Below are 27,148 nucleotides of genomic sequence, written 5' to 3'. Positions count from 1 at the left end.
GTTCCTTGCAGAGACCTCCACAGAGGGAAGGCGGACTCTGAAGAGGCCTCCTCACAGAGGGAGGAAAAAACGGTAGGGATTTGTCGGTCCGTTTGGCTCAAAAGGTCCCAATTCTCAGGAATTCATTCCGTGGCCAAAGCACTTGTGAAAGCGCCAAGGCTCCACACTTCGGTCCGCAAGTCTCAGGACATTTTGCGAGGAAAGCACTAAGAGGTCCACGCTGCTCAGCTACCAGCGTCCAGAGCTCTCCCGACGCCAACTCCTGAAGAGCCGCCCGACCCTTCCCCGCGGCGCGCGCGCCCAACGGCGCGCGTGCGCTGACAGCCCGCGCCGCCGCGCCGCGCAGGCGCCGTGGCCACTTCCGGGATCTGTCAGCCGCTCCCTCTGGGCCTCGGTCCTCCGCCCGCGCCCGCCGGAGCCTGTTCGCGTCGACTGACCAGAGTCCGCGAATTCAACGCTCCGAGCCCGTCCGGACCGCCCCGATCCCAGGTAAGGGGCAGCAGGGGCGAGATTCGGGCCCTGCTGGCCTCCCCTGGCCCGGCCTCGCTCCCGATCTGAACCTGCGGGGGCAGCAAGGCGGGGGCTTAGGCCGCGGGGCCCGGAGGCGGAGGGGAGGGGCGGGCCGGGGGAGGGGGCGGGGAGCCGGTGTTCTCTGAGGGGCCTGCCGAATCCTGGGGTCCCCACACGCCCAGATCCCTCTCTCAAGTTCCGATCCTCCTCCAGTGCCAGAATGAAAGACTGCTTCTCCTGCGCTTCCATTGTGGGCATTTATTACAGGCGCTAAAATTGTAGTGAATGGGATCACCACCCCCACCCCCGATCGCGCGTCGCGAGGCACAGTTCATTCCTTTCTTCAGCGTCTAGAATAGGGTCCCTTGAGCGCAGTAAGCGCCCCTGGAATGTCTGTTCCTGTCTAGGGCAGCCCTGCATATATCCTTCAGCTGTAGGGGGAAGCTTTCCGAACCTGAGAAGAAGCCTCTCCCGAGTTCTTTAAGAATCTCCCCGCTTGAGTGCCGCCTTCCTCTAAGTCATGGTCAACCCCTGCGCTCCTACTCCTCCATGAAACCTGTTTTTTTTTTTTAGCGCCTGTATCATTCTAATCCTCCAGTCGGAATGCCCAGCCTCCCTCCCATCCTGGCACCACCACTGCTTGGATGACCCTAGGAAGATTGCTCGTCTGAATCCCCGTTTTCTCATCTACATTACTAAGATCCTTAAGGGGTTTCTGAGCTCCAGTGAGCTTATTTGCATAAATTGCTTAGGATAGTCCCTGTCCCTTAGTATGTGCTCAATTAAGTTTTATTCGTGCTTCTTACATTCTCTTTCTATGTGTCTTCCCTTCCTCTTCTACCCTTCTCCCCCTAGATTTGTGGACCAGAGAAGTGTCAGATTAATTTATGTTTCTGGCCCCAACCCGGTATTGCTCCACTGCTGGGAATATGGTAGGCCCTTAATACATTGTAGTTTAGAATCTTTGATTATAAAGCCATCTGTTCTCATACTGGGGCTTTGGAACTAGAAGGCAGTGCTAACCTACTTTTATCTATTTCAACTCCTTACCGAAATTACCTAAATTATCCTAGTTCTGCCCTCTTTCTTTAATCAGTTTTTAAATCTAACCTTTTAGTATCCAGTAGACCCTGGGTGTTTCAGGTATCTTAAAAAAAAAAAAAAAAGGAGAGACTATCATTCAGGAGGATATTTTTGCCATGTGAGGGAGTAGGTCTAAGTGGCTGCTTCTAACTCAAAGTATTCGGAGACCTTCCAAGGTTAATTCATCTGCTTATCACAGTTAAAGGAGGGGATCATCTTGGAAAAATAAATCTGCTAGGAGGGAGAGGATCAGTAATTCCATCTAGTTAACTAATCCTATGCCGAAACAGGTTCTGCCTAATGAGGTTTAGTCTGCTGGTGAGGCTGGAATTGGAACCTGTCTCTGAACACTGTGGAGGGTGTGGTGACCTTGTCAGAGCACCTAGTATTGCTGGGTTGGGTGATGAGAGCAATTAGAAACTGGATGAATCACAGTCTCGAACACTGACCCTAAGTAGAAAACTGACATCCCCACTGTACAATTACTATAAAGCTCCAGGGCCAGGAATGTAAAGCCTGTGTAGGTGTTTCCAATTCAGAGGGTACTCCTGGGGTGTATTTCTGGGGCTGGTTCAAAGACCTTGGGTCAGAGGGAGAAAGGGAACGCACTTATTGAGCATCTCTTTTGGGGTAGGCTTTGAACCACATACGTTCATGTGTTCTCTCATTTAATCCTCCTGCCACTGGCCTTGCGATGTCAGTTCTATGTCCATTTCACAGATGAAGAAAAATGAGTTTTGGAGATAGCGAGTGACCTGCCCGGGGTTTCCTGGCTAGTGTGTGTCAAAGCCAGGATTCAAACCCAGGTCCCCTTGGCTCCACTGCCCATGGCTAACCAAACATCAGGACGACTCAAGTGATAGGTAGAGAAAGGAATTGAGGGATGGAGGGGTCCCCTGGAGTCATATCGTGCTACAGAGAAGTCATTCTCTCCCCCTCCATGCTGGCCATTAAAAGGTCATCAGTAGAAGTTTGTTAATGTCATCACCTTTTTTGTCTGTCCCTTTTTCTTCTCTCTGTCCTAAGACAAGCTTTCCAGATTTCACTGAAGTAGAAATCACAGTTTAGAAATGATAATTATCACCCTAGGACAGAAGGTTTCTTTTTCTTGATGAAAAAAAACACCCAAGCTGTCATTATTCTACTTTCACTGAGTTTCATGAACACATGCTGTGTTTACTGGTGGTGTCTTATGAATTGGATGAACATGAATGTTGTCTTGGTCTACAGACTTAAAATAGCCACAGATTATAGAAGTACAGGTCCTGAGTGTAGGTCCAAATATGGAACCTGAATGATATAACAAAATTAGAAGCGCAATTTTAGAAGTTAATTATGCCATTGAGTAAATGTTTACCTCTTTTGAAGGCTTTGCTCCATTGCTTATAACCCTGAGTTTTAGAATGAGAAAGCCTTTATCTGCACCTTTTCTAACTAAATTGCTTTTAGTTAAGGATATATTTGTTGCATATCTTTATATAATGTTATTTTGAGTAACTGAGTAAAGCCTTTTGTAATGCGTAAGCATCAGAGAAAAAGACTCAATCACTGAGCATCTGGAAATTTATTTTTCAGAAGAAATTTAGGCAGTCTCACTTGAATTCATTTAAAAAATTTAATTTTCAGTTAGAGACTTCAAATGTGAGTTGTAACTTGCAGAACATGTACAAGTGAAAAAAAATGAATGATCTTGAACTTCCCTGGTGGTCCAGTGGTTAAGAATCTGCCTGCCAATGCAGGAGACATGGGTTTGATCCCTGGTCTGGGGAGATTCCACATGCCACGGAGCAGCTAAGCCCATGCACAACTACTAAGCCTGCTTGCCACAGCTTCTGAAGCCTGTGCACCCTAGAGCCTGTGCTCTGCAATGATCCCCACTCCTCAACTAGAGAAAGCCCTCCTGCAGCAGTGAAGACCCAGCGCAGCCATAAATAAAGAAGTAAAGTTTTTTTGATTAATGACCTAAATATTGTCATTCTTAGAATAGAATGGAAAACACTGACATTTCTTAGCCAGTTCAAGATATCAGATGTTTTATTTCAGGGTATATTTATCTCTTTTTGACCCTTGGATTCCTTTACAACAATTAGCAGAGGCATTTCCTTTGCTTTCCACTGAGATTGATTTCTGCTTTGTCTGCTGAATTCTTATTGTTCACCTCATAACCTTCTGGTGGCCTTCCCATTCATTTCCTGCTTGCATCAGAATTCCTATCTCACATTTCTGTCTCCACCCTAAGTTGACTTGACTTGTACTTAAGCAATGAAACTTCAGTGCTGTGAGAATGCCTCGTAGAAATGATTTTAAGGGGATGATGGGTGGGTGGGGGTCGGTGCCTGGCTGCTTTGAAAAAATTTCTCCTATTTCAGGTAAAGGTTGCTTCATCAGTCTGTCTAGATTTGGATGCCTGTAAAATAGTGAATTTGATATGATTTTTGATTTAATGACGTTTCACCAACTCTGCTTTTCATTTAGTTACAATAACAAGTTTAGAGGATAAATAACAAACCTGCCTAATCTTCACCAGTTGTTAACATGTTGCCACATTCACTTTTATACATCTACTTTGTTGTCCTGAAGGAATGAAAATAAGTTACAGAGGACTTCATCCTTAAAGACTTCATCTCTACCACCTAAGGGTCAGAATATTCTCCTACCTATGGGCAACCATTATCATAGTTGGGCTTCCCAGGTGGCGCAGTGGTGAAGAATCTGCCTGCCAATGCAGGAGACTCGGATTCCATCCCTGGGTCAGGAAGTTCCTCTGGAAACGGGAATGGCTACCCTCTCCAGTATTCTTGCTTCAAGAATCCCATGGGCAGAGGAGCCTGGCGAGCTACCGTCCATGGGGTCTCAAAGGGTCGGACATGACTGAGCGACTAACACACACATTATCATGGTTAAGAAATGGAAAATAATTCCATGTTATGAGAAGGAAATGGCAGCCCACTCCAGTGTTCTTGCCTGGAGAATCCCAGGGATGGCGGAGCCTGGTCTATGGGGTCGCACAGAGTCGGATATGACTGAAGTGACTTAGCAGCAGCAGCAGTCTAAATTCAAATTTTTCCTATTTTACAAAATATATTTTTTATGGCTATTTTAAAAATGTGGATTTACAGTCAAGTTTCATTTATCAAATTTGGTTTTCATAGCTCTTTTAATCTAGAACAACCACCCCCAGGGACTTCCTTGGTGCTCCAGTGGTTAAGACTCCGAACTTTCAACAGAAGGAGCAGGAGTTCAGTCCCTGCTTGGGGAACTAAGATCCCACATAAAATACTAAGTGTACAATTCAATGATTTTTTTTAAAAAGAAAAAATTTTAAAACAGCCATCCCACCCTGACTCCCACCTTTTTTGAATAGTCCAGGTCAGTTGTTTTATAGGATGACACACATTTATGGTTTTCACTGTTTCCCCTTTATGTTATTTAACTAAGTCCACTCTCCTTTATTTCCTATAAACTAGAAATTAGGTCTGGATCTTGAGTGGATTTAGGATAAATGTTTGGCATAAATATTTCATAGGTAGGTTCACCATCTCTTTTATTTCCAGGCTTCTTCATGGTAGCCCTGTGTCCTGTTTTCATGGCACAGTTATTAACAGTGCCCCTTTTTGCTCTCTTGGAAGTATTAAGTGGTCACTGCTTATAAGCGGTGTGCACTTCAAACTGCCTCCCTTCAGGAAGCCCATCAGATTATGTTGTTCCACTACTTAACGATACTAAGATAGATTACTTGGCTAAGGTAGTGACTGACAGATTTTTTTTTTATTGTAAAGGCATGTTTTTTTTGTTTGCAGTTAGTAAATAATCTGAGGGATGGTCTTTTGAGACTGTGAATATCTCATACCCCAACAGTCCGTAACTCATGGTTTTAGAGTCCTTTGATGACCCTTGACAGAATAAATTCCACAGTGGTGGTTACAGTGCTAACTGTATTTAAATGATTAAGATTTGAAGTTGAGATTGATTCTCTTTTAATGAGGGAATAATGTTTTATTTATCCCCCAAACATTTCAGGATCCCCAGAAAACTTAAATACGGGTTGCCTACTCCTTTAAATGCTTTTTTCTATTTCTTTTTTTTTTTTTTTCCTATTTCTTGTTGCAGCTTTCTATCCTTTGAAAACACTAAGAATAATGTCCCTGCATCAGTTTTTACTGGAGCCAATCACCTGTCATGCCTGGAACAGGGATCGTACCCGTAAGTATGCCATCGACTTTGCTCCTTTATTTCGGTACCGTTGATTCTCTTAGATGTTGGCCTTTTTAAGAATCACATATTTCAGTGTCATATGTAAACGGGACGTAGATTCAGAGAACTTGGTCAGTCAGCTGGGATTTTGATAAGGATTACTTTGAATCTGTAGCTTCATTATCTCTTTTAAAGCAATTCAGACTTGGTTTACTTTTTTTTTTTAATGAATTTATTTATTTGTCTGGGCATGTGGGATCTTTAGTTGCCGTGTGTGGGATCTAGTTCCTTGATGAGGCATCGAGGCCGGGTGACCAGCCCTGAGAGCAGTCTTAGCCACGGGACCACCAGGGGAGCCCCGGTTTGCTCTTATTTTTAGGTGAATCTTTGGCACATAAACAGTATACTTCAGGTTGCTGTTGAGTAAAGTGAAAACCTAGATATGGGCCTCTATATGGATATTTGAACCCCTGGCAGAATGGTGAATCTAGAGCTTCTGTTTTGTGATCACGTCATAAAGCTTCATAGCTTAGTTTCCTATAATTCTGTCTCTACTGTCCCATCTGAATAGGGTTTTGGAGTATTTTCAATTGTGTTTAATAGGAACACAAGTTATAATTTTTCTCATTTAAACTAGTTGATAAGCTCAGTATCTTAAGTCAGAATTTTTGTTATGCCACATTCTAATCTGAAACATAGTTTTCAAGTTTAAATTTAGATTTGGATTTTGAAATCCCTATACACATCCATACACATCCTGGAAATTTAAAGAAATAAGTAACTGGTTTCCAGAAAGCACTTAAAGTCTTAGAATTTTAGAGCTAGTATTTATTCCATAGTTTCATCTTTAAGATGTGGCTTTCCTAAGGAGTGAAGAAAAGGGGATATGATAGATGAGGGAGCTGTTAAATGATTGACCTAGAGTTTGGGTCATAGACTTTAATTTTAAGAAATCAATTTTTATTTTTTAAAAATGGATGAACAAGAAAGGAGAAAAATATTGTATAAGTTCAAAAATCCATTATATATGTATATTCTTAATATTTTAGATTGGTCGAAGAGATTTCTCTTCAAAACAGATTTGTATTTTGTGATTTATATTGACTTTATTGTAAAGAAAAACTTCAATTTATTTTATCAGTAGACTCAAAGGTATTTTTCCTTAATAAACTAGTGGTTCCTATTTTGGTTCATGAGAGCAATAAGAACCTACAAGCCATTTGCAGTGTTTCAGAAAGTCTACAGAAATTTATCATTTATCATTCGTAACATTGGATGGGTAAACTAAAACGTCAAATATTTTACTGTGGACCAAAATTATATCAGTTCAGTATAGTAGTCTTGTTTGTTTGTTACTGGTTCAGTTCAGTTCAGTCGCTCAGTCATGTCTGACTCTGCGACCCCATGAACCACAGCATGCCAGGCCTCCCTGTCCATCACCAACTCCCGGAGTCCACCCAAATCCATGCCCATTGAGTCGGTGATGCCATCCAACCTTCTTATCCTCCGTTGTCCCCTTCTCCTCCTGCCCTCAATCTTTCCCAGCATCAGGGTCTTTTCAAATGAGCCAGCTCTTCGCATCAGGTGGCCAAAGTGTTGGAGTTTCAGCTTCAACATCAGTCCTTCCAATGAACACCCAGGACTGATCTCCTTTAGGATGGACTGGTTGGATCTCCTTGCAGTTACTGGTTAGAATCCTTAATTGACAGATGTGTATGTTTCTAATAAAATGAAATTTTTAGTTTCTCTTTAAAACATTTTAATATATGGGCTCCAAGTAGAGGTAAAAATAATAAAGGAATTCTTCAGGGGCCAATATTGGAAACCATTTTCTAGAACTGCCTTCCCGTTCCTTCCTTCAGTCTGGTTTTTTTTTTGTTTGTTTGTTTTGTTTTGTTTTTTTTCTTCAGTCTGTTTTTAAAATGCTCACTGTAGGAATTCCCTGGTGGTCTAGTGGTCACGCTCCAATTCAGGAGGTGCAGATTCAGTCCCTGGTTGGGGAGCTAAGATCCCACATGCTGCCTGACATGCTACCCAGTGAGGCAAAAAAAATTTTCTTTTAATAAATAAATAGATAAATAAAATGTCCACTGTAGGAATTCCCTGGTCACCTAGTGGTTAGTACTCTACACTTTCACTACCAAGACCTGGGTTCAATCCCTGGTCAGGGAACTAAGATCCCCATGAGCCATGTGGCACAGCCTGGAAAAAAAAAAAAGCCCACTGTAACAGATACCTTTTTTGGTGACAAGTTCAAATATTAACCTTTGACTTTCTTTTTTTCCAGAGATCGCCCTTAGCCCCAATAATCACGAAGTCCACATCTATAAGAAGAACGGGGGCCAGTGGGTGAAAGCTCATGAACTCAAGGAACACAATGGACACATCACAGGTAAATGGAGAGGTTACCTGGGCTCAGGGCAGCATTTCCCCGCGCAGCACGCTCTTGTAGACAGAGAGCCTAGTGAAGTCAGCCAACCACCCTGCTCAGAGTCATGCGGTGCTTACTGAGCCGTCTTTAGAAAATTTGAGAAAATAACTTAATAGTGACCTCGGTTTTGAAGTGTGTCTCTGAGCTCCGCTGGTACACAGAACTCTGCTAGTGTTACTGAAAACACAACCTCTGGGGACTAAACAGCTTAGATGTAGATGAGACGTGAAAGCGAAAACCAGACAGCACGTCAGCTGGGTGAAACTGCCAGCCAAGCCGTGTTCGCAAGTCCCGAGGGAACGCCGTGTCTTCCCAGACTTTCCTGTATGTTGTCTTTGGGGCGAGGAAGACATTCCAAAATATCGAAAAGGACAAAGAGGCGTGTAACAAATACCCATATTCCTGCCACCCAGAATTAGCCGCTGTTTATCTTTTTTCCTGTGCCAGAAAATTTGGGAAACTAAAGACTGGATTATAAGAAGTGTTATTCTAGATAATGGTAACGTTCCCTCTCCCTCCCATTCCCATTCCTGTCCCCCAGAAGGCAGTCTGAAATTTGGTATGACACTGTCCCCGTCTGTTTTTTATAGTTTCACTTGCATGTATATGTGTTATTGTTCAGTCACTCAGTTGTTTCCAACTCTTTGAGACCCCAGGGACTGTAGCATGCCAGGCTTCCCTGTCCTTCACTGTCTCCTGGAGGTTGCTCAGACTCATGTGCATTGGGTTGATGAAAGTGAAAGTCACTCAGTGGTGTCTGACTCTTTGCGACCCCATGGAATAGTCCATGGAAGTCTCCAGGCCAGGATACTGGAGTGGGTAGCCATTCCTTCTCCAGGGGATCTTCCCGACCCAGGGATTGAACCCAGGTCTCCCGCATTGCTGGCGGATTCTTTACCAGCTGAGCCATGAGGGAAGTATGTAGGTGGAGGTAGATCCAGTTGATTCCTTTTACCCGCTGGTTAGCATTTCATGCCTCATTTGTTTACTTATTCCTGCACTGAAAAACATTTGTTTCCACTTTTTCCTTGTGACATTGAAGTGCTAAATTGAGCATGCCTAGGAAGATCTCCGTCCAGGAGAGAATGTTTGTCTCTGGGAGACTTGCTGCACCCCAGGGGTATGCAGATCTCAGCCTTACCAGGCGTAGTCAGCTTGCCTTCACCCCACCCGCCCTGATAGGAGAGCTGGTCTCCCCAGGCTAGATAGAGTTGGACTGGCCGATGAGTGAGCTGCGGTCTCTCTCTGAGTTGCATTTCCCTGGTTCATAGAAAGGTTGAGCTGCTGTTTATTAGCCAGCCGGGTTTTCTTTTTCATGACTTCACTGTTCATAACTCCTAACCACTCCTCCATTGAATTTTCGTGTCTTTTTTTCTTGTCAGTATGTAAAGACTGGATCTTAAAGCACTGGTTCTGAGGCAGATTCCTAAGGGTGCAGTAACGTTCATCTTTGACAGAAACTCTCAATGAATAGCTGGGGAGAGGTAACATCAGAGCAGTGTTGTTAGGAAGCGTCAAGTAAAGGAGAGAGGAAAACGGAGAATTTTTACAAAGGTTTTCAGAACTTAGTGAACTGTTTCTTGATGCCAGGTTTCAAGAGAATGTATTACTGTTCTGGGAAATCCTATCTGACGGCTTTTTTTAAAAAAAACATACTTATTTCTGTGTTCGGGAAGAACTCTTTATTCTTTGACCCTTAACTAGTTTCTTTTTTATCCTGTTTTCTGGCTGAGTGATTCAGCCTCTTGCTTTCAACAATTTGGCCAAGCACATCAAAACTTACTGTCCATAACATTTCAATTACAAATTTCTCACCTCTGTCTTGGGTCTCCGTTCTCCTTGCAGTAATTTTTGCACTTAAGTGGGCAGCACAGGGACTGATGGTAAATTTTTTTTTTTTAATTGGGACCCTTGAGTTTTGCCTCTGATTCTGATTAGCATAAAGATATCCTTCCCCCATCAGAGAAAATCAGCATATTTTGGCCTGCACCCCTTAGATTGTGTCCCCAGCAAAAACTCATGACTGTCCCTTCTGGCTTTGACCAGTGATGTGTGTGTGATGCCAGTCAGGGGCCAACTGATTGTATTACCAAACCAGCACCAAAGACATAATTTCTATTTTGGTTGCTGTTTCTTTCCCACGGCCTTATTTCTATGAGGTTTGGCCTATTTCCATTAAGTCCCTTTGCCGGTGGCCTTGCAGCCTAAAAATAAGCACACTCATATTTTAAATTGGAATTTTAGCATTAGGAAATACTGGAAAAATGAGAAAAGGCCAAGATGAAAGAGCAGAGAACTAGCCAAGAAAGTGAAATAGTTATGTCCTTTCTCTCCCCTGCTTCTCGTTGGGAATCCTTTGAACTTCGGCCTGTTTTCTGTCCAGATGCTCAAATGACATTTTTCTTTTTTAGATCTGAAAAAAAAACTGTTGTTGGAAAAGTCTAAATATAACTCTGTGGCAGGAGACCAAAGATCAAACATCCTTTCTCAGAGAGATAGTAACTATGGAAAAAGAAAACGCCCCTCTGAAGTTTTTTAGAAGAAAAGTCTGCTCAGTAATACAGAGGAAAAGAATATGGCATGCATCAAAGGATAACAGGGTTCTGGTGTTTTTCTTTGAATTTATTCTTTTTTGTTAAATATTTGACCACCATCCTTAAAAAAAGATTTTACTGTGGACAGTTTAAGCAGATGGCCTATAAAAGAGTAATGCAATGAGCCCCTATATACCCGTCACTCAGAGTCAACAATTACTGATTGGTAGCCAGTCTTGTTCTCAACTCATTTTCCTTCTTCCTGTACTGTTTTCAAGCACATCCCAGACATTGCCTCATCTCATAATTCAGTTCCTGTCTCTAAAAGATAAGGATTCATCAAACAATAACCAATACAACCGTCAACTGTTTTAATTGGCATCCTCATAAGGTTGTGATTAACTGATGTATCTCCAGCGTGTGGGTTCCTTCTTTCTTTCCCTTTGCTATTTACTTGTTAAGAACATTGAGACATCAGGTTGTCTGTCCTGCAGTGTTTTCCAGAGCCCGGGTCTCGCAGACCACAGGCACTCATTGTTTCACGTTATTTCTTTGTCCCCTGTTCCCTGTGACTCGCCAGTTGAAGTTAGGAGATGGCAGGTTCATGAAGGAGGCACACAATGTCTGGTCACCTTTCTTTCTGTGATGTTAGCAACTGTTGATGATCTTTTCCCTTTCCACTAATTTGGAAGTGGCTGCACCATGGTAATACGCTCTAGCATTTCTTCTCTGTTAATTGGAATGCATTTATAAAAGAGACACTTAGGTTCACTTACTGTCTGGTTATCCTGAGATACAGTTTGTAAAGGAGAGACAGGATGATGCTTGATTCCTTTCCTTTTCAAGTCTTCTGATGGCAGGAAAACAGAAAAAAAAAAAAAAAAGATGCAGCACTAAATTAGCAAGAGATAAGAACTTGCCTTTTACTGACCATTTGCCTTCTTCACTTTTTAACAAGTATGTGTTTTTGCATTACACTCCTGGGAATTTATCGTAGATCATTTAACCAGAGCAAGAAGGTATGTGCCTTAATGTTCATTTTGATTTTATCTGTTCTATTAATAATAAGTGATTGGAAATCAAACATATAACAAAAGGATGTTTTGAGAAATTATTGAGATGAGATCAGTGTTCTAACATAACGTATAACCACTGGTAATTTACTGAAAGCAGAAGAAAATGTTTGCCATGATATTAGTATCCTTTGAGGGAGGAACATGTGTAGATGTGAGAATGGAAATAGAGCTTTTTTTACTTTCCAGTATGCCCCGTTGTGATGTGTATCTTGTGATAATATGTGGGTTTGCTGTTGTAGTTAAAAATAAAAATTTAAATCTAATAAAGAGGGCTGCAAAGCTATCCTGTAATGAATGGATTTTAAGTCAAAAATGCACATCACTGAGAATACACTCCCCCATCTTTTTCCTTTTAGTGGTATGAATAATTGAGCTGACTACTCCGGTAGGTGAATGAATATAAACTTCTCACACTCCTAAAGTCACTGTGATTTATGACTAATGGAGACTTATTCTTATTTTTTCATATAAATGTTAAGAATGTTGATTGTTTTTAGTGAAATACCTATAATAAAAATGTATGAGTGGTATTTCTATAACTTTAATGTTAAATTGTATCTATAGAAAATATTTCATCAGAAAATATAAAGTGACTGAGTCATAGCAGATTTTACTCTTGGTGTATAACAAACTGACCTGGACTTTGGGATCCTTCATAGAGGCTTCCCAGGTGGTACGGGGGTTCCACTAGTGGTAAAGAACTTGCCTGCCAATGCAGGAGATTTAAGAGAGGGAGGTTTGATCCCTGGGTCAGGAAGATCCCCTGGAGGAGGGCATGATAACCCACTCCAGTACTCTTACCTGGAGAATCCCGTGGACAGGGAGCCTGGCAGGCTATAGTCCATGGGGTCGCAGAGTCGGACACAGCTGACTGAGCACGCGCAGTCCTGACTCTGTTTAGGTCTTTTCCTAGTTTAGATCCACAGATACTCAAAGACTCTCACAGAACCTGTATCATATAGGAAAGGCATTTTGGTTTGTTTAAGTAACAGCTACCTTCAGAAGAATCACAAGTTGTATTTTCCCCTCTCTGTACTGAAGGTCGTTCACCCTGTACGTTGTTTTCTTTGGATGTCATATTGCAGACTTTCAGTTAATAACTGAGGTCTGTTACTGCATGAATAAAGGTACTTTCAGACCAAAAGGAAAAACCAATCTGATAATGATGGAAGAAAACAGATCAGGATTCTCAAGCTATGGGAGTGGGTGGTAAGAATGCCCCTGCTTGGTTTGTAAGCGCCACAGTTAAAAGCTCTGTTCTGCCTGGCCTCCGGAGGATCCTGAGCTTCAGAACTTTGCAGAGGAGCACCCTTGCCTTGGTGATCAGGACCATTGGTGGGGAAGGACGGGCTGGGGAGGAAGGTCCCAGGCCCACCTCCAGCCTGGCCCACCGGCCAGCGCCCCGTCTGTTGTTGCTGGCCAGGCGGAGCAGATGCCCACCACATCTCACTTGCAGGTATCGACTGGGCTCCCAAGAGTGACCGCATCGTCACTTGTGGGGCTGACCGCAACGCCTACGTCTGGAGTCAGAAGGATGGTGTCTGGAAGCCAACCCTGGTGATCCTGAGAATTAACCGGGCGGCCACTTTTGTCAAGTGGTCCCCGCTAGAGAACAAGTTTGCTGTGGGTAGCGGAGCACGACTCATCTCCGTCTGTTACTTCGAGTCTGAAAATGACTGGTGAGCACCGTTCGAGTATTTTTATTTCTGTCTATGGAATTGTACGTTTGGACCGCTGTGTCCTCGGTGACTTCTTGAGGCACTGGGTACAGGCTTAACTATAACTTCAGCTCCTCTGCATCCAGAGATGTTTTTTGCCTTTGAAATTCTCCATTCTCTCTGAGCATTTTTCCTTCTTCTAAGTCCAATCTCACGTCTTCCTCACATTAATATTGAGCTGTAGTTTCCATGTTCTGATCTCCTAAGTTGTTTGTTCTTTAAGGTGCTATGACTCTTCTCACTCTGCACTGTTCTACATTGCTATTTTCTTACCCTGATGTATAAATCATAAACTTGAAAGAGTCCCCATGCCCTAAGGAATAGGTTTTTTTCCCCTATCTCTGTTGACTTTAAAATATCTAGAATTCCTACAGAGAGCAGTATTCTCCTGTCTTTAAAGTTTGCTAAAAAAAAGATAAAGTTCGCTAACGAAATCTGTGTCCTGGTATAACATTTTACTCATCTAAACTGTTGAAGTAAAAGTTGACCAAAATCTCAGAAATAAATCAGCCTGTTGTACATTCTTTATACTGTAAACCACTCGTAGCTGAGTCCGTCAAGATACCAGGGTTTATTTTATGGCTAAGTAACTGATTTTAACTACTCCTTCCTGCTCACTTTGATAAGGAAACCACTCTGCTCTACGTGGCACGTGTTCAGAAAGGGTGGTAAATACCCTCCAACATGGAATTGTCATTTAGGGTGAAACTGGCAGTGTTTGTGTTTGTACTAAAAATAGCCGAGCACACAGTATTCTTCATGTGTCCCTGTCTGAAACAAGGAAAGGAAGGGATGATCATATTACATTTTGTAGTTTAGTAAAACCCCAGAAATTTTGATCGTCTGTGAATTTGCAACAAGACTGAATTATGAATTAAAAGACTGGCGGCCTTTCTTTCAAGCACCTGTTAAAATAAGGATAACAAAATACCGCCCGCAAGAAATAGTTCAGAAGGTTCACTGTAACAGGAACAGCAGCTTTTTTCCTGGGTAAGCCTTCAACCTCAGTGATTTGGCATTTTTATTCATTGAAAAATAGTTTCAGTGCAGGTAAACTGGGCTTAACTGTAGGACACAGTACTGTCCCTTGAACAAGACGCGTGTTCAGTGGAATGTCTCAGCTATGGCACAATATTTCATTGGTGGGATGCAAGTACTCTAAAAAAACCTCTAAAGGCTTTTAATGTAAAATAACTGGCACAAAACATGTCAGAATGTTGTCTGTTTTCCAGAAAGGCCCCTGTGAGAAAGATTCTCTAGAAAAGTGACCTAGCATCCAGCTCAAGAGTGAGTCTCCCAGCTCCTGAGTAACAGAACGGGATTGGTTTTTAAGCAGCAGTTTAAGGACAGAAATTGAATTAGGCCAGAATAATGACTGATCTTAGATATAAATAAACTATTTTTGGGTTGTTGGATTTTTTTTTTCCTTTAATCTTTTTTGGCATGTGGATTCTTAGTTCCCTGACCAGAGGTTGAACACATGCCCCCTGCATTGGAAAGGAGGAGTCTTGATCACTGGAATACCAGGGAAGTCCATAAATGTTTTGAGTGGAGCTAGAGAATTAGGCTTCCCAGGTGGCTCAGCAGTAAAGAATTCACCTGCAATGCAGGACTCTCAGGAGACCCAGGTTCAATCCCTGGATCGGGAGAAGGCCCTGGAGAAGGGCATGGCAACCCACTCCCATGTATTCTTGCCAGGAGAATCCCATGGACAGAGGAGCCTGGGGGGCTACAGTCCATGGGGTCGCAAGAGTCAGACATGTACCTCCTCTCCAGCAGGAGACCCGGCGGCCCTGTGAGAACCCTGTGTAGCTGGTTTCACCTGGCACATATCTGTGGGTCATTTGGGGATGGTTGCTTGATGCGTGGGTAAGCTGAAATGGGTCTTCTCCTTTTGTAGGTGGGTGAGCAAGCACATTAAAAAGCCCATCCGCTCCACGGTCCTCAGCTTGGATTGGCATCCCAACAACGTCTTGCTGGCCGCGGGATCCTGCGACTTCAAGTGCAGGTGGGAGCAGGCAAGGGGCGGCATCAGTCTTCGGCTCCTTGTTCTCCACCCTTCAGCATGTGTTTGTGTCTGGTCCCTTTCCTTTGTAAGGGACTGTGTCGGGCCCCACGAGGGACTCCAGATGAAAGGAGCCTGTGATCTAGAAAAGGAGGGCCAGCAAGCGTGGGAATCAGGAGGCAGAAAGAAGAGGGCGAGGGGGGCAGGTGGAGGGGCCAAACCAAGAAGTGTCCTCTGGCGGAGCATCCCCAGGCCGGGGGTGGGGGGTGCAGGTGCAGGGTCCCCCGCCCCCACAGGCCGTTTCTCATCTCACAACCCTGGTAGCGGACTCAGCACGTTCCAGAGTGAGGCTGAGATTAACAAAACAGAGCTGAACAGGGCGCTACTGGGTTCCTTCTCAGTTGAAGCTCTTTATTTGTCATGAGCATGGGGCTGGAAGAAACAGGGCCACTTTATGGAGAGCTTTAACGATCATACAATGTAATTGCTTTTTAAAGCTGTGCTTTATCAAGAAGGCTTTTTTCCCCCCTTTAACCAAAAGAAAAGCAAATAAATGTTGCTTCATTATTTGCTGAGTTGGGTTGGGAGATGGGGTGCAGCTTTCTTTAGTAAGCTGTGTGGAGATGTTCCAGAAAACCCGTCTAGTGATTTATATCCAAGAACACCCAAGTTCTTTTGGTTTGTTTTTTTAAGGATGTGTGTAAGAATTCGGCTGTGGGATGGGAGGATGGTAGCATCAGGTGCTTTTGGGAAAATGCTGACCCTTCTGCTTGAGAAGCAGTGCAGCAGTCTTTAGGGTTCAGAAGTTTTCAAGGAGAAGCCCTACAAAGAAATAGCACTGGAGGGCGGAAGGGACAAGAAGGACCAACTCCCAGGGGTCCTCCAGCCCTTCTGCTTCCCACGCCTGGGTCAGAACAGCCTCACACACAGAATTAAGTCTTGGAATTAGAGAAGGAGACCGATGACCTGAGGCTGTAAAGGACCCGCCTTTATCCCAGACGAGACCTGCCGTCAAGGCTGGACGATGACACTGGGGAGAGCCTGCCCCCTCAGCCTCCCGGGCTGCCCTTGGCTTTCTCTTGGGATGTCCCTTTCTTTCTTCACATGAGTTAGTACCGGTGGTTTCCTGCAGGGTGGCAAATCGTTTCCTCTCTCCTGTCTGTGTGGGCTTCCTGGACCGTGGTTGTTGTGAATGGTGGTGGGTAGCCTCATTTAGCAGAGTCTGCCATGGGTCGGGGAGGGGCCGGCGGTGGGCGGGCAGGACAGCATGGTCCTCCCCCAGATGCCCTCCAGGAGGGAAGGGCTTCTGTGTCCATCACCTGTGGATGCTGCGCCCTCTTAGGGCCTCCCAGGACGTAGGCCACGCTTGAACTGACGCGGAGGCAGCCCGCCGAACCGTCCCCGCCTCGAGAGGTGCGTGTGGGGACTTGCCCGTTGTCAGGTTTTGTTTTTTTTTTTTTGAATTAAACAGATTTTATTAAACTTTTTAGGATGAGGAAAACAAGTGATATAAAATAAGTCATAAGAAATGCTCCCTGGTACTACTATCTCAAACCATTTTCAAGGTTTTACAAAATACTCATACAGCAAATACAAAAAGCTTCAACATACTCTTCTGACTTCTGCTGCAATAAATGCAACATTAACAAACATACAAATTTCCTCTGTACTTCTTAAAAGCAGAATTACTGAATTACTAATTTTTACAATGTTATTCATACACATTTTTATTCATATGCTATTAATGAGATCATTGCCAATACATACATTATTTTCCTTAACTTTTTTTAAATTAAGCCAAGAGATGTCGTGCAGCCATCAAAAACCTTACAGTAAATTACACAGGTTTGTAGTCCAATTTAGACTCTAGCTTCTTAGAATCAGCCACTTTCCTGACTGCTTTCATGAAGTCTTCCTGTACTACAAAATCATGATCAGCACGAATTGCAAACATACCTGCTTCAGTGCAAACATTTCTTAGGTCTGCTCCATTAGGTTTTGGTTTTGCTGAGCCAGTGCCTTTGCGTCTTGGGACAACTGTCGGCAGCCACCCGTGGCCTGTCTCTAGTGGTACATACGGATGTTTTCATTCCCTTTTTCCTTCTCTCCCTGCCCTTAAACCACAGAGTGTTTTCTGCCTACATTAAAGAAGTGGATGAGAAGCCAGCCAGCACGCCCTGGGGCAGCAAGATGCCTTTCGGTCAGCTGATGTCTGAGTTCGGTGGCAGCGGCACCGGCGGCTGGGTGCACGGGGTCAGCTTCTCGGCCAGCGGCAGCCGCCTGGCCTGGGTCAGCCACGACAGCACCGTGTCTGTTGCCGACGCCTCAAAAAGCGTGCAGTGAGTGTTAGCCTTTGTCTGGGCTTACAGAGGAGCGGCGTGGGGTCTCTCCGCAGCTGGCCTGAGGCTGCCCGTCCCTGGTGGAAGTGCAGGACATGAGCATAAAAGTCCCATCCAGGCTGCGCGGCAGCCTTTAAAGTTACCTTCATGCATTTAGATGGTCCATCTGGGGCGATTTTGAAGATTCAGGTCTCCCTTCCAGAAACACTTCTTAATGGAAATGCCCATCATGAATCCCCCAAAGGAGCCTCCTGGTCCCAGAATATCCCTCAGGTGGCAGTTAATCCATCCCTGAGACTCCCTCACAGCACGTGAGTGTCGTCCCACAGCCTTAGACGAAGTGGGGGAAGTGTTCTTCCTCTCTGTGGTCGGTGAGCAGAGCTCCATTCACCTGCGGCCTCGGTGACACCCGACCCCTGGGAGCCAGCCAACGTGAGGTACGCGCTGGAGGGGCCTGGATTGCAGGGACTTGGGGTGAGGAGGCCCCAGCTCAGCCCCGAGGAGGGTGGAGGGCATCCTTCAGACCTTAGAGCTGTCGTCTGCTGATCATGTCTGGAGGGGGAGGGGGGATAACTGCAGTTCTTTCCGCTTATGAATCTTGGTTCTTTCCTGGTGCATCCTTTCCATTGGCAGCTAGAGGGAAAGGATGGCACCACCCATAAGGGTTTCCTGACCTGGCACCCTGTTTCGGGAACCAGTCACATCTGACTCCCCCCGCCGCATGGCGGCAGCGAAGTGACGTTTCAAAGAGAATGTATTTTTACTAAACACGCCCCCATCCTAAGTTACATTGTCCTGGAGAAGATTTTTCCGCACATATATAGACACACACATCTTTTCATTTTCAACTCCAGTGGGATTATGCTGTGCATTCTGTACAGTAATTTGCTCCTTGTCCTTCAGTCACGTCTTGATGTCATGGCTGCTTGCTTTCTGTAGAGTTTATTGTAACACATAATGAGTTCTGAGCAAATGCTCATGACAAGCCCCTGTCTACCATCCTACTGACTTATTATTTGGCTTTTCCGGTGCTGCAAGTCAGGTTACATCCTCCACCCTTCTCCATCTCAGACATAAGTATTCTCACGTAGTAAGAGCCACGTGAGCCGCAGGAAGGCCTCGGATGAGGTGTTAGGACTCCAGTCCTATACCAGCCCTGCTGGTGGAGGAGGCAGTCAGAGGTCACAGGGGTGACTTTCCCATGGCGCCGTGGGGTCCTTCCCAGTGCAGGAGACGCAGGTTTGATCCCTGGGTCGGGAAGAGCCCCTGGAGAAGGAAATGGAAACCCACTCCAGTGTTCTTGCCTGGAAAATCCCATGGACAGGGAGCCTGGCGGGCTATAATCCATGGGGTCACAAAGAGTCAGACAACCACTGAGCACAACCAGGATGCATTTCTGATGCATAAAATCCTACATAAGCACTCAGCACATTTGCTGCTGTATCTGTATCATCTCTTGGCCAGATGGCCACGAAGCAGACACGTGCACACGGCCCATTCACGTGTGAGGTCCTGGCTGGCCAGCACTGTGTTTTGTTCGTCCGCGGCCATAACTGCAGCCTCGGCGCCCGACGGGCACAGACTAGACTTCGAGAATGTCTGTGGTCCCGCCCACTAGGAGCCCCTATGGGCACAGACGAGGGCGGGGTCAGAGAACGGCCTTTGGCCATGAGTGACCGTGACAGTCAGCTCTAGGAGGCCAGAGAGAGGGGACACCCTGCAGGCTGCAGTGGTGCAGGACAGCTGCTTGTGGGGCTGAGGAGGCTCGGGCTGGGTTTCAGAAATCAGGGAGGACTTCAGGTGGGCAGGAGGAGGGCATGTGGGTAACGGGGCAGGGGGCCAAGGCCAGGGCGCCAGAGAACCAGGAGGGCTGGGCACAGCCAGAGGGGCAGAGGCCCCTGCTGCTCCAGGTCACCTCAGGGCTGGCCTGTGCTAGAGATTGCTGGAGGTCACAGGGCTTCTCTCTTTAAAAAAAAAAAAAAAGAAAATTATTATTTGGCCACACAGGGGCTCAGCTGCGGCATGTGGGATCTAGTTCCCTGCAGGGGATCTCATCCAGGCTCCCCTGCATTGGGACGCGGTCTTAGCCACTGGACCACCAGGGAAGTCCCCTCAGGGCTCCTCTTAGGAAGTGTCTGTCCTTCACGCTGTGACGCCCCTTGAGAACGTGTCCTCTGTCACCTCCTGTGTCTGAAGAGGCTGCACGGCCCCTTCCAGTGCGCGTTAACAGGTGTTCTCGTGTTCAGGGTCTCAACTCTGAAGACGGAGTTCCTGCCCCTCCTGAGTGTGTCGTTCGTCTCAGAGAACAGCGTCGTGGCTGCTGTAAGTATTTCTCTTCTTTTCCCTCATGTGCCCTGCGTTTCATTCTCGGGACCAGGAGTGTGCCCGGGTGCAGGGAACAGCAGCCTCGTAGAAGCAACGGCTCCAGAGGCCTCCGTGGTGGGACCATTCCTCTGGGGGAGCTGGTGGGCACCCCCCGCCCCCACCCCCACCCGGCCTGAGTGCTCCCCTGTTTCAGGGCCACGATTGCTGCCCCATGCTCTTTAACTACGACGACCGCGGCTGCTTGACCTTTGTCTCCAAGCTGGACATCCCTAAACAGAGCATCCAGCGCAACATGTCGGCCATGGAGCGCTTCCGCAACATGGACAAGCGGGCCACGACCGAGGACCGCAACACGGCGCTGGAGACGCTACACCAGAACAGCATCACGTAGGTGCCGCGCGGCCCGGCCCGCCAGGGGGCGCCGCTCCTCTGTTTCCTGGCGGGTCGTGAGGGTCAGAGAGCCAGCTCCACCCGCACCCGTAGTCAGTGCGCAGGCGTTCCCCCCGCGGAGCACGGGCCCTGCCCTCAGGCTGCCTCTTCTGAGCCTCCCTTTCTCAGAAACGTGCCTGAGAACAAAAGGAGGCCGCCCTGACGTCGTGTTCCTCTATAGGGAGCACCTGGCGGGAAGGTCAGGCGTACCCTGTCTGAAAAGTAACTGTAGTTGTCATTTCAATCCTGGATTTCAAGTAATGTGTACGAGTAAGATCATTCAGTTAGATTTCTCAGCAGCATCACGGTGGACCTGAGGAGCCAGGTGGATTTCAGTCATGCTCCACGAGGCCTCTAGTTTGTTCAGAAAGCCTGTCCCGACTGTGGCCATGCCCGCCCCCTGCTCCCCCGGGGCGCACTCTGGTCTGGATCACCCACCCTGCTTCTCTTTGCATCCCTGAGGTTAATACCCATCCTTAACTTTTCCCTTTTGGCAGTCGCTTTCTTTTCTGGATACCTGGTAATAAAATTCATTTGAGCATTTTCTGAGTCAGGTTGCCACAGACTAATATCCACAGACACCTGAAAGAAACTGGTAGACACTTTGCTCCCTGCAAACGCCGATACGCGTCTAGGAAGGCTGGGGCTTGTCCACCGCGTCCCTCACAGTCTCTCCTGCTTGTGTTTCTTTTCAGCCAAGTGTCTATTTATGAGGTGGACAAGCAAGATTGTCGCAAATTTTGCACTACCGGCATCGACGGAGCCATGACCATTTGGGATTTCAAGGTATTGTCTATAGCTCTCAGAACACATCTCATTGGTGCTTAAATGCTTCTTGTGAGAAGACCGTTCCCCGTGTCTTTAACCCAGCCGTCACCTGCAGCACGCGGCAGGAGTGTGGTGCACTGGGCTGCCCCTGGGGGGCCATTAGCAGGAGAAAGCCGCTCTGTCTCACCGAGGCGTCGGACGCTCTCCCGGGTGTCTGTGGAGACCCCGACGGGGAGCCGAGCGCTGCTTTCGTGGCGGCCCGGGGTTGGGCCCAGTCTGGTCAAACTCGGTAGCTATGTTTCTTTGATCCGCACCGATTCCTCTGACCAGCACTCGCTGCCGGCCTTCGGGTGCCGGGCCTGGGGGCTGGCCCTGAGGGTGTGGCCATGAAGGCCCTCGAAGGGCTCTCTGGTGGAGAGAGAGGAGGACGGCGTCGGGGAGCAGCTCGGTGCGGGAGAAATCAGCGCCTGTGCTCCCACGGGGGAGTGCAGGGTCGGGGAGGCTGCACAGACTGCCTGAGCGGCCTCTTCAGGCGGGGTGGGTTTCAGGTAGTGAGTGGTCTGGGCTACGGGGGGCACCGTGGGCCAGGCAGAGGCCCCTGGAGGAGCCTGGCGTGTCTGCGGGCAGCGGGGCGACTCTGGAACCCACTGGGAGAGGCGCCTGCTATGATGTGTGGGCGGCCTGGGCTCCGAGTCTAGTGAACAAGTGACGAGGACGTGCCTCCAGCTATGGTGGGGAGTGGCCAGGAGGTTTTGGACCAGCCGGGCTTAGGGGGCCGGATGGAAGGGCGTTGTGAGTGAGGGACAAACCCCAGAGGCTTCTGCAGCCTCCAGCTTCCGGGTCTGGGCGGGTGGCGGGGGAGGTGAGGAACCGGGGGGGGGGGGGGGGGGGGGGGGGGGGGGGCGGACCGAACCGCCGAAGTGAAACGTGTACAGAACTCTGCCGCTGCCTGTAGGGCTTCCAGGACGATTGATGTTTCTGCCCCTACAAGTCTCTCCCGCTTGTTACCTTGGCCCGCTTTGGGGCCTCCGCACCTGTGTAATTAGCTCCATCTGGGCGGGTAGTGCGTCCTCTTTTGATCCCTGCGGCCAACCTTCCTCTCCTGTGCGCACGTCCTCCTCTGTGGTCTGTCCCCCGGTGAGCCCACGCTCGGCGTTGCGTACCCGACTGCCTGCGTGGGGGTTACAGAAGTGGGAGTGCCTGCCATCAGGGCACTGGCGTGCGGGGCCAGCGACACAGATGAGAAGAACATACGTGCCCTCCCCCCGGGGTGTGCCCGGAGCCTGTGAGCCGGGAGCGCACGGCATGGGAGGGCCAGCAGGGGGCGCCCTGCCCTGGCGAGTCCGGGGCTCCGAGGCAGGTGGGGTAGTGGGTGAAACGCCAGGCTGGCCAGTCCCCAGTGATGATCCGTGTTCTCCCCGCCGCTCCCAGACCTTAGAGTCTTCCATCCAGGGTCTTCGGATAATGTGAAGCTGAGCGAGCCTCCAGACCCAGCATGAGGACGGACTGGCTGCGCCGGGGCAGCTCCGCCATTCGCACGGGGAGGGGAGCCCGCCGCCAGCAAACACTGAAGACGCACATGGCGCAAACCTCCTTGTGTGTTTCGTTTGAACATAATTGGTGAAAGTGTTGGTTTTTTTAAAGCAGCAGTGATTTGGGTTTTGTTTGGGGGGTTGTTTTGTTTTGCAATTTCATTCCATTCTTGACCAAAGCTTCTCTTTAAGTAGTTTATTATGGAACGTTGTCAACACTAACTTAAAGGAAGGGGTGGGGAGGTATGTAAATTGTCTGCTGAAAAAAATTAAATAAAAACACTGAATATGTTTTTGGTTTTGTTTTCCTTATACTGTTTGCATTTTTAGTACGGAAATGTGGGTGAATTCTTTGTCAGACTAGTGAGTTTGGAGGGTAGAATCTTAGACTTAGTTTCCTAAATCGAGCCATCTGGTACACCCGTCAACCAAAAGAACCATTTCTCGAGTGCAGTCTTTAGTCCGGCAGGACTTGGGCAGAGGAGGCACCCTGTTCCCATTGTTTATAGATGACAGACAGACAGACCTCCCTCTGCCAAGCAGCCTCTTCCCCGTGGGTGTGGTGGGGGGCAAGGTGTGCAGTGGGAGAGAAAAAGCACAAGTTGTCATTTTGGTTTAGAGATTATTGTACCCAAACTCAAGTTATCTTCATCATAAGGAGAGGCCAAGTTTGACATTTCAAGGCTGAGACTCCTGAGAGCTGCAACAAAGAAAAAGTGACTGGCGGGGAAAATGAATACAGCACAGCCTTGAGTGTGGCCTGGCTGCGTGCCCAGAAGTGGAGCAGTGATTCCCACACGACTCTAGTACTGTTAAGACAACACGGGTAACTGCATTCTCAAAGGACATCGTGATGTTCTGAAAAGAGCATGTTTTGCCCTGCTGCTGACCCATGGGAAGCACCGCTTCCCTCCGGGAGAGAATCCAGGCCCCTGGGCACCTGCCTCTGACCGTCTGCTGTAGCGTCCACTCTGCTGCAGCCTCTCAGAGCTGGAAGAGGAACCTGGTTCTCCCCTGGAGCCTCCAGAAACCTCCAGCACCCGTTCAGCCACTGAGGCGGGCTGTGGACCTCTGACCTCCAGCGCTGAAAGAGAAGGCACCTGCATGATCTCAAGGACCAGCCTCCCCATCTGTGGTGAGTGGTTCCAGCAGCAACAGAAAAGGAGTTCATGAAGTCCATTCAGAAACGGGGAAGAGGGAATTCCCTGGGATTCCAGTGGTTAAGACTCTGCGCTTTCATTGCCAAGGGCACGGGTTCGGTCCCTGGTCGGGGAGCTAAGATCCCAGCAAGCCAGGTGGTGCAGCATAAAAAGAAAGGGAAGAAATAGGATCAAGAGCAGTTTTTCAAACTGAGGGTCAGAGCCCATCTGAAAGTTGTAAAATCACGGCTGGGACTTCAGCAGGAGAAAGCATTCTGCAGCACGTGGAGTCAGTTGTTTCAGACACACAGGGGAGTGGGAAAGAGGCCACAGTGTGTCCCATGGGGGTCATGACCACAAAACAGCTCGAAAGCCTCTAAGGTAGAGTCACTCACCTGAGTAGGGGTTGATGAGGACCCAACACGGTTGCTTCTTGCTCGGTCCAACACGGCAAGAAGGTGTGCCTCTCACCAAGGTCCCCATGCCAACACCAAGGGGAATAGTCGACAGGCATGCACTCCTCACAGCGGGCTTGGAACTGGGACTGCCACCTCACAGAGCTGAAAAAACTCAAGTCCAGGGGGAGCCGCCAAGCACGCTCCCTGCTGGGCCGGGTCAGGGAGGGGAGCTGCCTGGCCACCCAGCCCCGTTCTGTCACCACATTTGGGAGATGGGTGCTGTCACTGAAACCAGGAGGGGATCTCCCCCCAACCCCTGCCCCACCCCTGGCCATACCTGTGGGGTCTTCTGGTAGACCAAGGTTCCTCACTGAGCCATGTTGATTAATAGGGACAGAATAAAGGGACACAGGAGGTGATTAAATAGTTAATCCCATGAGGGGACTGTAAGTAGAAAAAAATATGGGGCAGTAAGGAAAAAAAAAATACAGCTAGCTGCTGTAAGCTAACGAGCAGGTTTGCTTAACCACAGAACCAGGCAGGCTTGCTTGGCAACAAAATCATGCGACGGATGCAGGAGACATGCCCCCAAAACAATGAGACAATGGTGGCACGAGCCCCACATCCTGCCCAGTGAGCTCAGAAAGGTAAGGATCCCCCGGACGTGCTCTCCACACACATGAAACAGTCATTGGTGGCCATGTCGGGACAAGCAACTCCCCCACCCAGCCTGGAGAGGGAGCTGATGATGGAAGCATGACTTCCACTCAAGAAACAGGTGTTCTCCCCCTCCCCATTTTTCCTTTGAATATAAACCTGTAGCCCACCAAGTTCTCGGGCTGCAGCAGCCCCTCGCCCGCCTGCTTGTAAGCCTCACAAGCCCCCTAATAAATCACTTATCATCTATCACTTTGCGGAATTCATTCTGCGCTGAGACATAAAGGACTGGTATCAGAGCTCTTCAGAGCCCCTCAGGTGACACCACATGATTTCCGCATGGCTTGGGCCGTGAGCAGGCCCAGGTTGAGGCGCACTCGGCGTGTGTACCCGGCCTCCATGCGGTGTGCCTCGGCTGTCGCAGGCTTTGGCCGCCTCACGTATATGTGCAGCCCTGGAAGAAGGCTTAGGGTCGCCCCGCTTTCCTCCTCCTCACAGGGTACTCGGTGGCATCCTTTGATCTCAGGGAGAGACCCAGGGTCCCCATCCGGGGGTGGGCACAGGCTGAGACCGAAGGAGACACGGCGGTGGGCGCTGCTGGAAAGACTTGCCCCCTGGCCTCCCGCTGCCCGGGCCGGTCCACCACCACCTGAGTCCAGAAGCCCAGCGCGAGGCTGCCCCCTTGTGACCAGGAGGCAGTAAGGCCAGTGCAGCGAGGAGGAAGGAGCAGAGAGGCAGGGAGGAAGGAGGTGAGCCCAAGACCCTGCACCAGCCCCAGGCCCACGGCCCTCCCCGAGTGGGCCAGCCCTGAGGAGTCGGCAGGGGCGCGTGGCTGTCTTCCTGGGGACCCTGCGATGGCAGGAAAGAAGGGCGTGTATAGCATTTTCATCCCAGGGAACCGGGGGAGGCAGATTCCAGGAAGACACAGATCTCTGAGTTCTTGGAACTCCAGGTTCTCCCCACCCAAGGACTTGTTCCATTGAAGGCTTAGAGAACTGTCCCCCAATGGAGCCCCCCCGCCCCCGCCGCTTCCCAGCTTGAGGTGTGTTTCCCATCTCTCGGGTCTTCCCACAAGGACTGCAAGGCCTGTGAGGTAGGCGGACGGGCAGTGCTTGTTAGGACTCAGCCTCACTTTACAGATGCGGAAACCCAGACACTGCAAGAAGAGTGGCCTGACGTTACACTCCAGGTTAAGTGGCTGAGTCAGAGCTGGGTTCAAGTTTCTGACCCCATGAGTTCCTTCATTGATTGATTCATTCTGCAAATGCCTACCGAGTGCCTCCTGAGCGAATAACACAAACACGCTTTCTGCTTGAACTCAGCGTCGACTCATCAAATCAGCTCAGTTTCACAAGGAGGGGAAGGGAGGTCTCAGGTGTGCATATTTGTTAGAATGCTGCTAGGGATGAGTAACAGAAACAACTCAGAAGTGGATTCCCTGGCTCACAGATCTGAAACCCCTGGAGGCAGGTTGAACTCAGGCTGCCGTCGGAGGTGGACCAGGGAGGGCTGTGGTCATTTCCTGGGACTTTCTGCATCTCGATCCCCACCACCCTTGCTCCCCCACTCCCGGTGTCGTCAGGCTTCCCAAATTCCAGAAGGTACTGCTTTCCCCTCTGTCTTCATCCAAAGTTCTGGGCTTTGCTTTGACCGACTCTTAGGTCACAAATCCAGGACTGGGGGATTGGATGAGAGCATTGCCGGGGGAGGAGGCCGCCGTCAGAGGTGGGGCTCAGTCTCTACTGGAGTCGTTCCCTGGGCACCTGCAAAGCTGGGGAGAGGTAAGTGGAACCAAGGATGCAAGTGTCACCTCGACAATGAAGTGCACTTGTTCTCATGCGAGGTGAGGGTAGCTGGTACAGACCACTTGAAACTTTTTTCTAACTAAAGCCATCACTTAGATTTGCCACGGCTGGATGTGGTAGTGGCGGGGGGTCCTGCTAACAGCCCCTCAGTGTCTGCCCAGAGCCAGGAAGGAGCTAGAGTTTACTGAGCACCCTGTGTGCGCCC

General features: G+C 48.2%; 1 protein-coding gene across 1 annotated transcript; it reads left to right on the top strand.

Moving 5' to 3' along the window:
• The first annotated feature begins 334 nt into the window (after positions 1–334).
• ARPC1A (actin related protein 2/3 complex subunit 1A) lies at positions 335–23,236 on the top strand. The gene is made up of 10 exons (XM_043455629.1): positions 335–489; positions 5,704–5,796; positions 8,075–8,179; positions 13,285–13,507; positions 15,447–15,554; positions 17,678–17,890; positions 20,137–20,212; positions 20,409–20,602; positions 21,340–21,430; positions 22,844–23,236. Exons 2-10 carry the CDS (start codon positions 5,733–5,735, stop codon positions 22,880–22,882), a joined length of 1,113 nt encoding a protein of 370 aa, XP_043311564.1. The 5' UTR covers positions 335–489; positions 5,704–5,732; the 3' UTR covers positions 22,883–23,236.
• Positions 23,237–27,148: the final 3,912 nt, after the last annotated feature.

This window comes from Cervus canadensis, chromosome 32 (genome assembly GCF_019320065.1).
Source record: "Cervus canadensis isolate Bull #8, Minnesota chromosome 32, ASM1932006v1, whole genome shotgun sequence".
Classification (NCBI taxonomy): domain Eukaryota; kingdom Metazoa; phylum Chordata; class Mammalia; order Artiodactyla; family Cervidae; genus Cervus; species Cervus canadensis.
This window is presented reverse-complemented; position numbering and strand designations above follow the sequence as displayed.

Excerpts from the sequence above, each read along its gene's own strand:
- ARPC1A (XM_043455629.1), top strand. The coding sequence starts at position 5,733 with ATGTCCCTGCATCAGTTTTTACTGGAGCCAATCACCTGTCATGCCTGG. Across the intron at positions 17,891-20,136 it reads GACGCCTCAAAAAGCGTGCA|GGTCTCAACTCTGAAGACGG; the intron begins GTGAGTGTTAGC and ends TCTCGTGTTCAG. Across the intron at positions 20,603-21,339 it reads CTACACCAGAACAGCATCAC|CCAAGTGTCTATTTATGAGG; the intron begins GTAGGTGCCGCG and ends GTTTCTTTTCAG.